The 18,918-nt window shown below is 34.9% G+C and overlaps 1 protein-coding gene across 3 annotated transcripts in view; it reads right to left on the bottom strand.

Moving 5' to 3' along the window:
* Positions 1 to 18,918, bottom strand: part of LOC120770299 (potassium voltage-gated channel subfamily H member 8) — a 177,601-nt gene that overhangs the window by 46,019 nt on the left and 112,664 nt on the right. For all 3 annotated transcript variants that reach the window (XM_040097665.1, XM_040097664.1, XM_040097666.1), the window contains one exon: positions 16,519 to 16,656. In XM_040097665.1, the coding sequence (XP_039953599.1) occupies positions 16,519 to 16,656 (138 nt within the window). The remainder of the gene's footprint in view (positions 1 to 16,518; positions 16,657 to 18,918) is intronic.

The raw sequence follows: 18,918 nt of genomic DNA, 5'->3' as shown, positions 1-18,918 counted from the left end.
TGTAACGAATAAGATCCGCAGGTTACCTTAGCCCTTTCGTTGAGTTTTTCACAATTGTCCCAAATACAGAGGTCATTTTCATTGCAGTAATCTATTTAAAGGCCTGATAAGTTGTTTGTATGCAAACAAATTGGATTTTAATTCAAACAATTTGCGGCCTTAAGAGGTTGGGCGGAAACCCGTTAGCTTGAGGCCTGAGTGTCTTAAGAAAGTTAACTTTTTTCTTTCATTATTTCGTCTCTCAGCGCAGACAAGTCAGTATGCTAATTTGCATAAGGAGTATTTTGTAATCGAGCGCTGTGTATGTTTGAGTGTGTATGTATGTCTGTGCATGTGCAAGTGTATTTGTAATATGCCCGCGGCAGTGGCTTTGAACCCGTGCATAGCTGTTGGTGAAGGGCTTAAATCAAATATAAGAATACAAAGCAAGCACATAATTTGTGTTGTTTGCTTGCTGCGCAAGGACTCCAGTTGAAGAGCTTAACAAAAAAGGTAAAAAAGCCTAAAGATTTTAGTGCCTCTTTGGTCGGAGTCTTTTTGCGTTAACTCAATCAAAAAGGAATACGCGACGTTTAATTTATTCGCCAAGTGTCACAAGTTCTAAAGGTAGGTAAAATTAATACTTATCAGAATCATGGACGAAATATCTCCTGTCACTCGCGACTTGGTTCTCACGTCACTGTTCACAGTCATAACTTTGAAGTCGTAGATAATTTCGTCTATCTTGGAACCAGCGTAAACACCACCAACAATGTCAGCCTGGAAATCCAATACAGGATAACTCTTGCCTACAGGTGCTACTTCGGACCGAGTAGGCAATTGAGAAACAAAACCAAACTCTATAAGTCGCTCATCCTGCTATATGGTGCAGAGGTCTGGACGATGACAATAACTGATGAGTCGACGTTGCGAGTTTTCGAGAGAAAAGTTCTGCGAAAGATATATGGTCCTTTGGCCACGGCGAATACCGCATTCGATGGAACGATGAGCTGTATGAGATATATGACGACATTGCCATAGTTCAGCGAATTAAAAGACAGCAGCTACGCTGGCTAGGTCATGTTGTCCGAATAAACGAAAACGCACTTTAAAGAAATTACTGCATGTGAAAATGACCTCTGTATTTGGGACAACTGTGAAAAACTCAACGAAAGGGCTGAGATAATCTGCGGGTCTTTTTCGTTACAAACGCCTTGGGCGGGTTGCCTTTTTCGTTAATTTTGTGTGAAGGTCTTTATTCATGTTGGTCGCGAAATTCCTTTGCAATCAAGGCAGACAATTTTAATTTATTGCAGGGCTCAGATCTGTTATGATGATTAATTCGCGGCATAAAATTACAAAATCACAAAATAAAGCTGTTAAATATGGTGCTAAGTGTTGACGATTTTTTTTGATAATAATGTTTACAATTCTTTATTGTGTTAAATTTTGATTCATCTCGCGTGGCTTTGTGCAATTAATCATTTAAGTTTGTCCTAATGCGATTTTGTGAACATTGTAGTATACGACGCAGTACCCGCCGGGGAAAGCAGAGGAAGAGGAAGACCTCTACTCCGTTGGAAAGACCAAGTGGAGAAGGATCTGGTTTCGCTTGAAATATCTAAGTGGCGCCACCAAGGGAAAAGAAACAAGTAAGGAAGGGCTAAGTTCGGGTGTTACCGAACATTTTATACTCTCGCATGGTAAAGTGATAATCGAGATTTCATAATACGTCATTTACATATTTTTCAAATACCGTATTTTTGTAAAGTTTTATTCCGCTATCATCATTGGTTCCTAATGTTTATACTCGTATTATACAGAGAAGGCATCAGATGGAATTCAAAATAGCTTTATATTGGAAGAAGGCGTGGTTGTGAACCGATTTCACTTATATTTTGTACATGTCATCAGGGTGTTAAGAAAATATTATATACCGAATTTCATTGAAATCGGTCGAGTAGTTCCTGAGATATGGTTTTTGGTCCATAAGTGGGCGACGCCACGCCCATTTTCAATTTTTAAAAAAGGCCTGGGTGCAGCTTCCTTCTGCCATTTCTTCCGTAAAATTTAGTGTTTCTGACGTTTTTTGTTAGTCGGTTAACGCACTTTTAGTGATTTTGAACATAACGTTTGTATGGGAGGTGGGCGTGGTTATTATCCGATTTCTTCCATTTTTGAACTGTATATGGAAATGGCTGAAGAAAACGACTATGTAGAGGTTGGTTGACATAGCTTTAGTAGTTTTCGAGATATATGCAAAAAACTTAGTAGGGGCGGAGCCACGCCCACTTTTCCAAAAAAATTACGTTCAAATATGCCCCTCCCTAATGCGATGCTTTGTGCCAAATTTCACTTTAATATCTTTATTTATGGCTTAGTTATGACACTTTATAGGTTTTCGGTTTCCACCATTTTGTGGGCGTGGCAGTGGGCTGATTTTGCCCATCTTCGAACTTAACCTTCTTATGGAGCCAAGGAATACGTGTACCAAGTTTCATCATGATATCTCAATTTTTACTCAAGTTACAGCTTGCACGGACGGACGGACAGACGGACGGGACGGACGGACGGACAGACAGACATCCGGATTTCGACTCTACTCGTCGCCCTGATCACTTTGGTATATATAACCCTATATCTGACTCTTTTAGTTTTAGGACTTACAAACAACCGTTATGTGAACAAAACTATAATACTCTCGTTAGCAACATTGTTGCGAGAGTATAAAAACGACTGACGTGCTGTTGTTAACTCGGCTATAATCGCCTAAGCGGTGTCTACGCCAGTAAAGAAGAAGAAGGGCATGGTCACTAGGTTGAAACGTCTATGGCGCTTTCAACCGAATTCGCTGAGTAAAAGCTTTTTAGCACTTCTTAACATACTGTAAAAGTAAGTAAAAACAGTTATTAACTATGCTCGTTCTGCATATAACGGTTATATATAAAACCACTAAATCTTCGATAACACAATAAAAAAATATATTATATGCCTTAAATTTCACAGCTCATATACTACGGAAATCCTTTATAGGAGTTAAGATTAAAATTTTATAATGTGCGTGACATCGTCCACTTTTACGTGAAATTCTATACCTCAAGAACTACACCGACGAAGTCAATTCAATTTGGTTATGAAAATGGACGTAACCAAACAACAAGCTGGCCTACTTCCTTCCATATGGTTCCTTCACTTCAATGTATATAAATATGTAAATCACCAATGCAGTTATTAGAATAAACTCTTGCACAAATCGTGGCTCTGAGGTATACCATCTCACGTTCAAAATTAGTCGATATCGGACCCCAACTGTTGAATTTCTCAGATAACGAATATGATGACCACAATTTCTCTGTCTGACTTTGTTTATGAGAATATAAATCAATATGTGGGATGTATTATTAAAATTGTTAATTCATTTTTTCTCTGTCTGCAGACTGCTATGCAGCCAATCAAGCAGGTGGGCTGAAGTTTCAGGCTCCCTGCCACAGAACTGGCAATTCGCATCGGAAGCTAGGATCATATTATAGGTGTGCTTCTTGAGTTTGCAATGCCCAAGTAGCCTGAGCTTGTCTCTTGGGATATTGGTTACATATTTAAGTCTGCTTAAGTGGTAACCACCTATTAGCAACTTGACATGGTGAATGACTTGGAGTTTTTGCCAATATCTCTTCTTGCCTACTCCTTTCTTCTTGAGTAGCAGCTCCTTTATGGTATGTGGTATGAGGACCAATTGCGACGAAGGGTTCAGATTTTATCATGTTAGTGTCTGCTGTGAGCAAGATCATCAAGCAGTTCAATTCCGCTTTACCTTAGTGACCATGCACTGTGCACCTGGTGACGTGCAATGTGCTGTAGGACGAGTAAATTATTGTTATTTTAGGATAACTCTAGATTTTCGTTTCACTTGAATATCAATAAAATGATCATAGCTTCATGATAAAACTCAATCATTCAGTAAATTGCAGAACAAAATTTTAATCCATCGATATGCTTCTATACACACACATATACAAGTACAGGAATGTATGTTTGCTGCCTGTAATTAAAGATTATACTCACGCGCATGAAGGGTGTATATTAGGGTGGATCAAAAAAAACATTTTTTTTTCGTTTGGTACTCTGAAAAATAGGTTCCTAGACACCTCTAAGAAAGCCTCTCCAAGCATGAGCTCTTAATTGTAACGGGAAGGTCCTCCTTCTTACAGTTTTCTATTTTTTCTTTATTTTTTCATAAACCCAACCGTTTAAAAGATATTAACGGTTGATGTTTGATTATTTTTGGAAAAATTATTTATTTCTAATGAATTTTACAACTCAATGAAAAAAATAATTATGAAGGTTTTTGGAGAGGCTTTCTTAGAGGTGTCTAGGAACCTATTTTTCAGAGTACCAAACGAAAAAAAAAAATTTTTTTTTGATCCACCCTAGTGTATATGTACATATATACAAATACAAGTATATGAATACATTTCTCTGTTCAAGCGTATTTGTGCTTCTGAATAATTAATAAAACACAGTGCAAATGCCATATTCTTCTGAAACACGGCCGACAACTGGTAGTTGTGTCATAATTAATTACAAATGACATACGCTCTTCTATGGCTGCGAATGGAGCGTGAATTGTCGTTTTTCGCTTGCACAAACACACGAACAACCACATATACGTATACTCACATATACACACATACACGCGTGCATATTGCAAAGCAAGCTCATACTCATAATATATTTTCCACTTCATTACAAGCATATTGCGTGTACAATGACAACAGCAAACACAAACTGCATGTTTACTTATTTGTTCATTTGTGTTTGTACATATGTATATATGAATTTAATAATTATTATTTGCGCTCTCCCGTAGCTTATGAGCTTTATGCTGTCAATTATTTCCGCAATCTTCTTAAATGCAGGTTAATCTTCGTTTCAAGCGTAATTGTCAATCGTTGCAGCACGTAATAAAGTTTATGAATGTTTCAAGTTAAAAACATATTTGATTTTACAGTTGAATGATTTCAATGCTTAAGCGCGAGCTACATTGCTGCGATTTCGCACAATTTGATAAATTATTTGATTTGACTTCGGTTTTCACAAATGCTCGTACACTCTTTTTACGACTTTATTACATTTTAATTCTTTGAGTACGCACAAATTTAATTAATCATTGCATACTTTTCGGATTAACGGCGCAGATGCTATTTTCTGAAGCGGCCTTTAATTAATTAAGTAGTAGAGGGCGTACATATGTTTTAATGGAAGATCCTGCTATCTAAATATACAATTTTTGTTTTAAAATCTTTTCACATTTCAATACGAATCGGTACGATCGTGAGCTAAAGCTCTTCCTTGTTCTTTGGCAAAAAATAATCTGTATACCTTTCTATAAACTAGAATAATCAATTATTCATGTTGCCTGCTTTAATCACTTTGACACCGACCACATGTCTTTGAGACTTACACCGTCACAGTTATGAACTTCTTACTGCCGCTAGATGTCTCCTTGCACATTTCTAGTGAAAACCTTATTTCATTTCCTAATCTGACATTTTATCTTTATTTTTAAGAGGCGTACAACAATTACACTTTATTTATATCTTAACAAGTAATAAAGTGCTAAGATTGGTTGTAACCGAACACTTTATACTCTTACAACTTACATGAACCTAAGGCAGTTGCAAAACATCAACCACAAAATCAGTATCCAAGCAATTCTCTATATATATACAGATATATGAAAACACTCCAGCCCTGAGAGTATTCAACGCAGTAAGCGCCGGGCTGCAGAGTAAAAGAAAGACCTCCACTCTGTTGGAAGGACCTTCGCGCGGTTGTAAACTCAGCTATAGACTCATACGACGACGGACATATTCGGCATAAGGTTTGTTAGAAAAACGAAAATCATTCCACCCGATTTTATATATCTTCGCCGATACTACTTACAATTGACATGCCGCATTCTAATAAAATCTTCCCTGATATTCATTAAGACACATCACATACCATCACCAATCATATGAGGTAAAGTCACCCGGATGTTTTATGTTTGTTTTATGAGAGCTAGGTCATGTTTTCGCCCAGTTTAGGCACAAAGACACAATGTTATCAGTAAAAGCCCGCCTCTCATTTTTAAAGAGATAACTCACATTTTGGCCGAAATGTGTCGTATAAATCACTTGGAAACTCAAAAATCGTTGTATTAGGTATATGAGAGCTAAAGGAAGTATTCTCACAATTCAACCTATTTTTGGCGCACCGAATTACTATTGTCAGGATAAGATTATCCTTGACATATCTAACACATTGACTGATATTTGCGGCAAAAAGTCAACAATAAATACTGGAATTCAAATGTGCGGTACCAAGGGGCCTGAAAAATTTGGTTGGACAATTTATGGTCATAAGAAGGCTTACACTGAAGGCATTATTCGTGAAAAGCCTTACGTCGTTACATTCATTGCTTCCTGATTTGCATACCGGAAAGTGAAAACATCAAAAGAAATTTTAAATTATGTTTTATAAGAACTAGGCGTGGCTGTAGTCTGATTATGCCCATTTTTACTCTGCAGACCAGAGGATTTCGCACACCAAGTTTGGTTCAAATCGGTTATAGCGATTCTACTTAAAAGTGGACCGCGCCACACCCATCGTCCAATTTTGAGCACGGCTTATTTAAAACCCTCTAATACCGCTTCGAGGGTAAAATTTAAGTTCTCTTGCGTATTATGGCAATTTATAGGTTTTCAGTAATTGGCGTTTTGTGGGCGTGGCAGTGGTCCTATTACGCCCATCTACGAACTCGTACTTTTTTTTGCCAAAAGATGCGCATGCCAAGTTTCATCAAGATATTTCAATTTTTACTCAAATTACAACTTTCACGGATGGACGTCTCGTCATCCTAAATATCTATATAATATAACCCTATGTCTAACTCGCTTAGTTTTAGGGGATAAAAGAGTGTAAAAATTTTTCTTAAAGTCAGAATTGATAATAAAATATACTTTTTGCCTAGATTTGAGGTCAGATGAAATTATTTACTAAAATACATATATAATATCCTAAAATACTTCCTCAAATTTTTGCTTTCAAAAAAATCGTTAAATTTTTAAACAAAGCAAAATATTTTAAATCTAATTTTGAAAGAGCAGTCAGCAATAAATATTTTTATTGAAAAATTTTTTTTTAATAAATATTGAAAATAAAATTGTAGAAAGCGTGACTGAACTTTCTACAATTTTATTGCTTTGCCAAAAAATATTTTCTATTTCCTTCAATGCAGAAAATGTTCATTTCAAAAATTCCTTCTTTCTCTCTTTAAAATCCAACTAAAACCAAACTCAATCGTAGTGTCAATTGTATGGTTTAAAATTGAATTCAATCAATCAAGCGAAAATGCCGAAAGATAGTCAAAACAGAACCGAAGATCAAAAGAGACATTTATGGTATCTGCATATATCACAAACACCCCCAAATGCACAAATTTCTTCAGGGAATAGGAATGAATAATACATCACCACGTCTAACCACCGAGCAACGCAAGAAGTAGAAGAGTAGAAATGCCAAGAATATGTCAAAATTTAAATGTAAATAAAATGCATTGACTCGAATATAAATATATCACCTTCTATCACCAACACAATGCACACACAAAACAGCTATAAATATCTTACTAAAAGACAAAAATATATAAAATGTATTATGCAGATGAATTTATGCAAGCACTCGACAGTAAAAATTTAAATTCTGACAGTTTTAAGGCATTTCGACAATATTTATTTTATTATTTCTCTTACTCTCATGCGAGCGAATTTTTGTCTCAATATTTTACAAAATAAATTTTAACAACTTTTCCCCCAGTAAATATGTAGCAAACACTCATGCATCTTTTATTGCCTGCTTTAGCCAAAATGCTTGCCAAGTTCAACGTAAATAGCGCAAAGTTAAATGCAAGCCACAAGCCGCCAAATACCGCTCTGCGGTTGTCGGCTGCTCCAGCTGATTGCTTGCGGTCGATGACAGCAACCACAGCAGCGGTAAAGCACAAGTTATAAAACGGATTTCTTTTTTCATTTGCACACAGGTATGATACACAGTGGCTGGCATACGGTCAGCCAGTCAATGCCCGACCGTAAATACTTTGTCCGTTTTGTGTTATAAATTTATTTGAGTTTAGTCGACTTTAAGCTGCGGGTGGCATGCTGGTCGATTTTGATTTAGTGTTTCTTGTTTTTATTGTTGTGGGTCTTGTATAAGCGGCTAAATAGAGCCCAGTGAACCGTTGTTAATACGTTTGGTACATCTCACCTGCTGGTTAATAAGCTGATTCACCATTATTGCGGTTAGGATTATACTCAGCTGGTGCTTTAAATTCGATTGAGCATTTTATTGGCGGTCATCAAAATAATGTTAAATAAACAGTTAGTGCGCTGAGGTGAAATTTGTATATATACTATATCGTGGTTGAACATATGATATATACATATTTATCAAAAATGACAAAACAAAAATTTCAATCAAAATTCTAGAGACTATTCGCTCCGAAAACCGTGAGAAATCAGTTTAGCCAACGAATCAGCAAACACTGGCAAAATTCACTCACTAACCACACCATCAGTCGGGTAACCAGCTGCGAATTAAATGCATCTCAATCGGTAAATCGCCTTGTCAATGCCTCCATGGCTGCTGGTTAGACGTACACGTGCATCATGCATTCAGTAGCAGCACTCTTCGCCACATATCAGCTCTGTGTACTTACGCAACGGTATTTTGGCAATGCTGTTAAATCGCATTTCGTTCAGTTGCCACATCCATCACCGGTCTTATCAAAACAATCGCTCATCGTCAGCATCGGCTGCACTAATCCGCTTGATGTGCCCGGGCGTATACGTAACATGGTTTGTGTTGAATTCGCCGAAAGGTGGAATATGTGTGCGATTGCCTGCATAATTGAGGAAGTGGCCATATGTGTGCTGGCGCATAATTGAACAGCATATTGATGAGGGTTCACACGCGCTGTGCCGTCTTTTGGTGCTTCTTTATGAAGCCATTGTTTGGAATGGAGCATAGTGCACATTACTTAATGAGCCTTGTCACGTGCTATTATGTGTTGACAAGGGTTTTTAGCAGTTTCTGCGATTATTTTAAATTTATTAATGGCATACTGATTAAATGTTATAGCTTCGTAACTTATTTAGACACAATAATTGGGCCGCAATAAGGTCGAGCAGGTGCTAAAGATATATGTTAAAGATTTCGTTTGTTTGTTCTTTATATCCTGAGTAGGGTATATTAAGTGCACCATTAAGTTTGTAAGAAAGTATCGAAGACCCTATAAAATGTATATCTACAAATCAGCTTAACGAGCTGATTCGAATTGGCCATGTCCTTGGGTTTGTATATACACAAAATAATCAATCAGCTTGTCAGATCGAAATCGATCTGAAATTTTGCATACGCTCTTTTCGCCCGAAAAGACTACTCTTCTGTCAGAATAACTGATATTTGACGACCAAAGCATGTAGCTGTCATACAATCTAAACGATCAAAATCAAGTTCTTGTATGGAAAAGTTTCCAATTTGACAAGATATCTTCACAAAATTTAGTATAGATTATTTTCGAAGTCAGCGCTACAACATCCAAAAACATTATTCAGATCGGAGCACTATTGAATATAGCTGCCATACAAACTGAACGTTCAAAATCAAGTCCTTATATGGGAAACTTCTTTATGTCACAAGATATCGTCACAAAATCTGGCATGGGTTATTAACTGAGGCAACTGCACAACCTCCGAGTAATTTGTTGCATAATTTAATGCTTGTCTTCTCACAGTAATTGCTTTATTCGCTTTTCATTATTATAATACACATCACTTGCTATTTACGAAAGCCAGTATTTGAGAACAAGTCAACAATAAACACCCTCAAAGTTAATATTTAGTTTAAGAACATAATATTTATTTGCCTTTAAAGCCTTTGTTTAATTCCGGTCATTCCAAACATTACTTTATTAAACAAATAATACCAGTATTGTTATAATTAACTAGATGAAAGGTATACATGTAAATAAACCACTTGTACATACATGGAAATGTGTATATTTACATAATACTTGTTATATTTACACCCACAAAATAATGGTGATGTGTAATTAACCATATGAGATATCAATTAACAGCTGTCTATAAAAAAGAATCGAATGTGAAGTGAAAGCAAATCCATTAGAATATTAGAAGCAGCTGCAAGGGCAAATTTACAAAAGGTTGCGTAGAGAGTGTAAATATTTGCTACATGTGGCGAAGGTGTTACGAGGGTAGTATGTGAAGTAGTTGGACTATTGAAAAGTTAGGATAAAGAAATCTATAGTGCGCCCCACTGTTTGTCAATACATGGCTTCAGTTGTGATCGATATGTACCCATAACGTAACGAACTTGACCTAGAAACTTGAAGAAGAAACTGCGTTTCCACAATAGTGGCTTTGTTCATGTGTCACCTACCTTTGGCTTTACGAATATATCCGTTTTTTTGCCAAATAATCTTCATTTTCTTTCTGTCAAAAAAAATTGTCAGTTGTAGCATATTGGGAACTTCGAAAAGTTGAGTGAAACAATGTGTCGGCATTTGTTTTATCACTTCAAAGATGGTGATTTCGATATTAACAACGGTCCGCGTGAAGGAAAGCCAAAAACCTTCGAAAATTATGAATTGAAGACATTGTTCAATGAGGATCTAAGTCAAACGCAAGAAGTGTTTGCTTCAGCATTGAAAGTCACCCGCCAACCCATTTCAAAACGACTACATGCACAGGGAATGATTCAAAACACAAAGAAAATGATGTTGCTGCATAACAATGCTCGCCCTCACGTTACCAATCCAGTTAAAATCTACCTGAATAATCAAAATGTTGCTTCTTCAGCTATTACATACAGCTCAAACTATTACAGTGTACTCAGATTAAATTTGACTCGGACTGGTCATTCTATACTCCGCAGGCAAACCTAATCGAAAAAAATTATTTTAATAGGTGCGAGTCCGAGTCAATTTTGATCATTAGTTTATATACCCAGAATTCATGCAATATTTTTATAAAAAAAAAATTATAAAGGTTATAGTATTAAACATATTCTTAGAATACAACTTTTTTTAGTTCTTAAAAAATAATACATTATTTTTCGCCTTTTCCTCTACACTCACATACATTTACAGCAACCCTCGTATGTATAATTATGCAGTGTTCGTTCAGAAGTTCAATTTAAGTTAATTGCTTTCGTGAAAGCAAACGAATTTTATCCTTGCAAATTTCAATCAAAGAATCACACACACAAAAGCCAATGCACAAACATACATAAATGCTACGGTATATCATATATGTATGTAAACAGCAATATACAAGTATGAGCACGAAAATAAACATGCAAGGGAAGACCTTACGCAAGGGCTGTTACATCAAAGAATATATGAATATATATATAAATACGTACATAAATACATATATACACATATGCATTTATGTTCAACACTGAATAAATTAAAATAAATAAACCCTTCTGAATAATTAATTATACTAAGTATCCAAATGCAAATTATTTGCTTAACTGCAAGAAATTAAATTCAAAATATTTTAATATCAGCGAAATTTATTCATAAAAGAAACAGTAATAAATAAAGCATTAATTAATAAAAATGTCTACATTATATCGGCTGTAAAATATTAATTCTCAGAGTGAGGCTTAATTATGAAAATTGATAGGGAGATAACCATCGATCATTAGAGCACTGAGCATGATAGATTTCTGTGCTGCTAAATAGAGGGAAAGCCAATTATATTAGATTTTATGCGTCAGATGTGACTAAATTCACTCAAACTAATATTTTGAAGAACCAAAACTTATAAACTTAAATAAATCGTTCGACGGCCTTTGACAAAATTTATGTTAAAACTAAGTATTCGAAGTTTTTGCAAAACAATTCATCACTAATACTTGCTAGAACAACATTCTCAATTGAGTCAATTAAGCTGAATATTAAACTGAAGTAGTCCACTAAATTAAATCAACCAGCATATGTCGAAAATATTTTGACTATATCTTTGATTTATAAATACTATATAGGCAGGATTACTTTAAATAAATTAAAATCGTTAATCGTCATTATGAAACGCACCTAATAGAGTTTTGAACATATTTATTATAATGCTTAAGTAATATATTATATGGACAACTAAAAGTTTCATCAATTTTGCATGCGTTCAATAATAGGAGGAAATCGACTGTTAAAGAAAAGTACGCACTTAATTCAATCAAAATGCTGGTAAATCTTTTTGGGTAAGAAAACCTTCTTACAGACATTATTATTATTGTTTTTTGCCAGCAATTTCCCCGTTGAACCATACCCGACTGACAACTGGCCATAAATACCGCAACATTATGACAATGATGTGGACGTACTGCCAACAGCTCGGAAGATGGGAAGTAGCTAACTAAGGTATGACCTCTTGATTGGATGTTCGTTGCTCTTTAATAGCACGGCATTCAGATTGGCAGTCTTAATAGGATTGGGAGTACACAAAGGGTTGAGTAAAGATTTCAGACGAACCCTGCCAAGGATACGGATACTGCGCTTCATTTGCATAGCGGGGACCTACTTTCCCCTACGCTATGAAAACCACTGTAATAGATTTTATACAGAATTAAAGGAGGAGTCCTGATCTCCTGGAAAAAAACCAGAGAGGACTAGTTAGTGGTTGTTCCGAGAAGAGAGCAGCGTTCGTAACGAGCTCAAAAGTGATCGGCACTAAGACAAGAGGTAAGCTTGGTTTAGGTGCTATGGCTGGCATTAATCCTGGAACTTAAGCTAAGCCTAGCTCCAGCAACACAACAACAGCAGCAGCAGCACGGAATCCAAAAGTGCTTTTTTTAAAGGTCAATGACCCAGAGAAAGTCAGGTACGCTGAGAAGCGTAGTGCTGCCTACCTGCTCAGAAGTGTACAAATGCAATCGCCTACCAAAGAGAGCATACAAATAAAAATCCTGCTGATACCAAGAAATGAATCAATCGAACCACTGGCGAAGAGTAGCGAAGAGATCAATAATAGATTCACTAAGACAGATTCACATCAGAAGCTACAATTCTGACGTCGCTGCTGCAAACCTTGTAACATCGGAAAACGAGATGGGTGAATTAAAGGAAAGTCCTATGGAGTCCTCTAATATTCTAATGGAATATTGAAAACATTGGGCAAGGTGAGTGTTCTTCGGGGTCTGAGTTTGAAGACAGAACCTCCAAACTCAATGAGAGAGAGCTTTTGAGTGACTCTCATCAATGCAGATAAGACAATTATTTAATTTCAATCCACACTTTTAAATCCGATTTATTAAAAGAAATTAAAGTGCCCACACAAAAACTCTCCACAGTATTAAAAGTATGAAAAATAAATTGAAACAAAAAAAAGTACAACAATAACAAAAATTAGCAACAGTCAAGTTGCTGAGCAGAAAATATGCGGCACTCGCATGTGTGCGTCCTTTAAATGTGCTGCGCAAATCGCAAATAATACCGGCAGTAATGAGGAAATGAGATTTATGAAAAAAAAACATGAAAATTATAATTTTTCACCAGCCAGTAAGTGTGCAAATGGCAGCGATTTTATTGAAGCTAACGGCATTTCGCACAAAAATGCTCGGATTGCGGTTATTTATAGCACATACAGTGCCGGAAGTAACGAACCAGAAGTATGACGCTGCAGTAAAAACTCGAAATGGAGCCAAGAAGTACAACGGTATGAATCCAAGCGCGAAAATAGTATGCAAATGAAATGCAAAAAACGGAGAAAAAATGTGGGGGAAAAAAAAGCGTTGAAAAGACGAAAATTCCAGCTTCAGTTGTTCAACAATGGCTGTTGATTAAGGCACATTTCGTGGAAAATTATAATTGCGGCGTACTTAAGTATCGTGTGGCAAGTAGCTGTTGCTTAGGCTACAAGGGAATATAGCTAATTATCTTTTAATGTAGCGGTGGCATATTTTAAAGCAGGAAAGTGCAAAGTAAGTAATGCTAATACACATATTTATATTTAGACCAAAAAATTTTTACTTCAAAAAAAAATAATTTTTTTCGTTTCTTAATTGCATGCGACTTACTCTTGTGGTTTTTGTTTACATGCAAATTTTCCAATGCCTTTATAATACTCATGCACACATATTATATAAAATCTTTGGGTTTTAATTTTTGTTTTGGCTTGCTGGTGTGGACGCGTTTAATAAACATGTCAGTTGCAATTCCAAACTATAGTGCTTCCATAATTTCTTTAATCCACGAAGAATCCAAATAAATTCTATTTTAGTAATATTTTTTCAAGTATTTGTACATTTTTGATTTTTTTAATCATAATATACAGGTAGTGACTGAGTAAAGTTATTTAACACTATATTAACTATTTATATATCTATATTCGTGCTAAGAGATGGCGTAACTTGATTATTACTTCATTGTTCCAATAAATTTTGAAAATGAGGAACTGGAATCATTACTCATTGGAATTTGTTGCCAAATCAATAGAGAGCTCGCAGAATATTTTTAAGTCACTCAAGCAGCCATACCAAAAGATGTTTGAAATACGAAGAGATGGTGACAGAGCTGCTGTAGTTTTCGCATCAGATTGAGACTGTTGATGAAAATTTAATCCATTATTTCAACCCAGAAAATCTTATGTGAAATCTGTCCAACCCAATAAATCAACGCCAAAGCCGAACATTGTGACAAAAAAGCTCTCGGAAATTGTAATTAAATTTGCCGGAAAAATGATATTTCAAGAGAAGAGTAAGAGTGGTAAGACTGTTCTTAATTACTATGCCAAAGAGGAACGTGATCTGTCAACCAGTTTGGTTACAACAGCTGCAGAAGTCGGTACACCTTAGTAGTACGTTGCGCTTTTTACATTGGATTAAAATGTTGAACTGAGAGGATGTCTCAAAATTTGTATTTCTAACCAAATTTCGTATGCGAAATCGTTATGCATGTTAGAGAAGACTTACGGTGTTTATCAAATCGAGACACGATTGTGACCGAATTTAAAGCCAAAACGACAACGAATACCATCGATGAACCATCGTATTCGACAGATTTGGCTACGTGTGATTTTGTCTTGTTCCTAAAACTGAAATTGCCGCTCAGTGGAATCCGTTTTCAGTCGATCGAAGACAAAATGTGCTGAAGGACCTGAAGGCTGCTTATGAAAAATGTTTCGGGGATTGAAAAAATTGTTGGCATAGGTGTTTTACATCTGATGGAGATTACTTTGAAGGCGAAAAAATAAATATTGATAAATTATTAAATATTTTTCGTTTTATTTACAATTTTCGGATATTTTTTTGTCACAATGTATACAAGATGTCCAGGTAACGCTATGCATTTGGCGGGATCTGAAGTGCTTGCTGTATTATAAGCTTCAAAAACAGAGTAGAGTCATAAATAGGGAACGCTACTGGCAATAACTCATCAAATTGAAGCGAGTGATTGCCGAAAACGCAGGAAACCATGCTCAGCCAAACTTTGCAAAACCATTTGGAAAGTGTTTAGAAAACAATGGTTCCTAAAATTTCACTTACGTTACCTTATAGCTCAAATATTTGCCTTTAGGACTACCAGTGGTTTCGGTGGATTAAGAAAGCGCTCATTAGTACACGGTTCAAATCTGAACAGGGTATCAAGAATTGGCCAGATTAATATCTGATCGCTGGCAGGTGCATTTCTTTTGAAATATAATCCACAAATTTCCGAAAAGCTGGGAAAATGTTTAAGATAGATATATGCGGAATATTTTGTATATGGTTTTCTTATAAAAATGTTCATAACGCACGAATATAGTCATATAGACAAAATGTGTATAAAATACTAAGCTCGAAACTACTGTTTCGATTATAAAATAATCAATAAGGAAAGCAATTTAGAAATTTTTGATTCAATTAGAATCCATGTAGGTAAGGGCACCGAGATAAATATTGTAACTTACTGACTTGTTTTCTACTTAAAGAACCAAATTATTCTTATGTTTCGCGGTCTAAAGACCTTGCCTTAGTATTAGCTTCTTAATTCTTTAAGTATTTAAAATCTTAAACACCAGGCATTAAGTTTTGAAAATGGACATAAAATTATTTTCTCTTCAGAAAGTCATTACTACAAAATAACTTCAAATCGTAGTTTAAAAAATTGCTTTAAATTTCCCCTCACTACCTTTACATTATAAAAGCATTTAATTATAGTTTGAAATTGCGTCAGTTGGGGACATTGTGGTTATCGAAGTGTAGCAAAGGGGTATGACTTCTTTCACAAAACAAAGAAAAGGTTGCTCAAAGTACATACTAAAATTCATAGAAAAACATTTCTGCAAAAAAATTTAAGCCAATAATACTTAACTTAATATTAAACGCTTAAATTTTGTAAAAGTCATATCCCTAATTAAATCAAAGCATTAACATGTTAACATTTTTCTAAATTTTCTACATAAACACCGGCACTCATATTTCACTTTGTCAACTTACCGCTATCACATTCTTCATTTACATTCATCTCCAACATCTTTGTATGTGTAATATCCTTGTGTGATGCCAAAAAGAGCACCACATCGCGTTTTTCGTTCTTAATTGGCACAATGTCAAAGAGACACCAAAACGGTGAACCTGCAAAGGAGAAAGGTGAACAAGTGAAATTAGCTTATTTACATAAATGCACAAAGTATACGCAGATGAATATGTGTGTGTGTATTGAAAGACTCAAAGTCTAAAAGCGGAAAAATGAGCAAAGCGCTAAGCTGGCAATTACTTGTTGATTGCGTCTGCCGTTGACATGGCGTATACGTAATCCATATTTGCTTATGAACGGTAGCGTAGATTTCGCTTGGTAAGCTGGAAGGTAAATTATGTTTTAAGTTAGCTGTTCAAGCAGATATTTGCATTTATGTGTTAGTTAGAGGCAGGCTGCGAATTTTTTAATTAAAAAATTTTGGATCAAAAATCAAATTTTAAATTTTTGAGTCGAATTTCAAAATAAAAAAAAAGATGTTTCGGCACCACAAAAAAAACAATAAAAATAATTTTTAAATATGCAAACTCGAAAAAATTTGAGTTCAAAAACATTTTATTTTTTCCTAATATTTTAATCCAAAGAAAAATGTTTCGGGACCATAAAAAAAAACAATAATAATACTAATTTTAAGTCAAAAATATTTTGTGTTTTTGTATTTCCATAATACATTTTTTCCTAATATTTTAATCCAATTTTTGGATTAAAAAGTAAAAAATTAATTGAAAAAAAGTTAAAAATTAATTTTTAATCCGTTATTTGGGGTTTGAAATTTTAAAAAATATTTTAATTCAAAATTTCGAAACTACTTAAGAAAAAAATGTAATTTAAATGTAAAATCAACTCTTTCTTAGTTCCTGGCTTTCAATCCTGCTTAAAAGTGAAATGCAAATGCCAAAAAACCTTGATTAGCTGATCAAATCATGTGAAGTAATTATTACTACCTCATTCAACAAATTACCAAACAACTCTTATGCTTATAATTTTACACCACGGCACTTTTGGCATCACTTAAAGACCACTTTTAAATATCTTAAATATGATAGCCGCCGTATCACTTACACCATCAGAGCACAAGAGCACACGTACGCCACACTACCAAGTCTTCATCTTCACAGCATCCACCAAAGCAAATAGCTGTATTCTTTACACAAATGAATCAAAAAATCCCTCCAGACTTAGACTAGACCAATCAGTGCTGCAGAAAATAACAACTTATAGCATACTCACAGGCGCAACGAAGACTAAATTACGTGTTACACACATATTACGCGCTGCATGTACTTTACTTTTATCTCTTTGCTCTTCATCTGCTTACATTGTTATTATATGCTTTGTGACACACACAATGCTTCGCACAGCCTTCGAGCGAAATAGTCTTTGAAATATGTGCCTACACTCTTAATGACATGCATTTGCTCATTTCTTATCAATTTGACACACTTTTTGATCTTATGCACATACACATATACAGTATATATCACTAATATACTTCTTTACACTGGTATGTGTGTGAGTATAGAAAAATTTATATAGTTAATTTAATGAGACCTTACTGCTTGAGCGCGCATTCAAGCGACTGTGAACACTTTAAGCGTGTGTGGGTGTGAGTGAGTGAAGGACGAGTGGGGAGATAAAATGCTCAAAAATTCAGTAAGGTTGATTGGAATATCGCTTTAATAGAAATTGCATAGAAAATAATTAGATTTACGCCAATTTCTTGAAGGTGAAGAGGAAACAAAGCAAATTTTAGAAGTCGTGGCTGTAAATTTTGAAAAAAAAATGTTTATGGAGGTAACGATAGTGAATAAAACAAACGAATGAAAACATTAATTAACGCACATCAAAAAAGAAAAGTGTTGCCATTTAACTTGAATTTATTTTTTTTTAATTACGAAAAATAAAATTAAAATTATAGCACAAAAATTAAAATGAAGTGATTAATTTAAAGCCATTGTCAGTTAAATTATTAAAAATATATAAAATAATAGATTAAAATAGAATTAAAAAAAAAAAACAATAAAATTGTTATTCCAAAAAATTTTATAGTAGCATTCAACAAACAAAATAAAAGTTCGTAAATGCTCTTAAAGCCCAAATCAAGCAATGAGCGAAAACCAAAAGATTTAACGCGCATTAAAAACCAATAAAATGCTTAGCTTACGCACCCAACTGCCCTTAATTCTTATCATCATTTACGAATTGAAAAGCAGACGTCAAGTCAAGTCAAGTCAAGACGAATAAAAAGCCAAAACACACTCAAATGACGCTATTTACGTATAAACTTAACGTTCATATGATTTTATTTATTACCAATGCGAATACGTGTCCGCTTTGCTGTGAACGTGTGAAATGGTGGA

Source organism: Bactrocera tryoni, chromosome 3 (assembly GCF_016617805.1).
Source record: "Bactrocera tryoni isolate S06 chromosome 3, CSIRO_BtryS06_freeze2, whole genome shotgun sequence".
Lineage (NCBI taxonomy): Eukaryota > Metazoa > Arthropoda > Insecta > Diptera > Tephritidae > Bactrocera > Bactrocera tryoni.
Note: the sequence above shows the minus strand (reverse complement) of the source record. Positions and strands in the feature narration are given on the sequence as shown.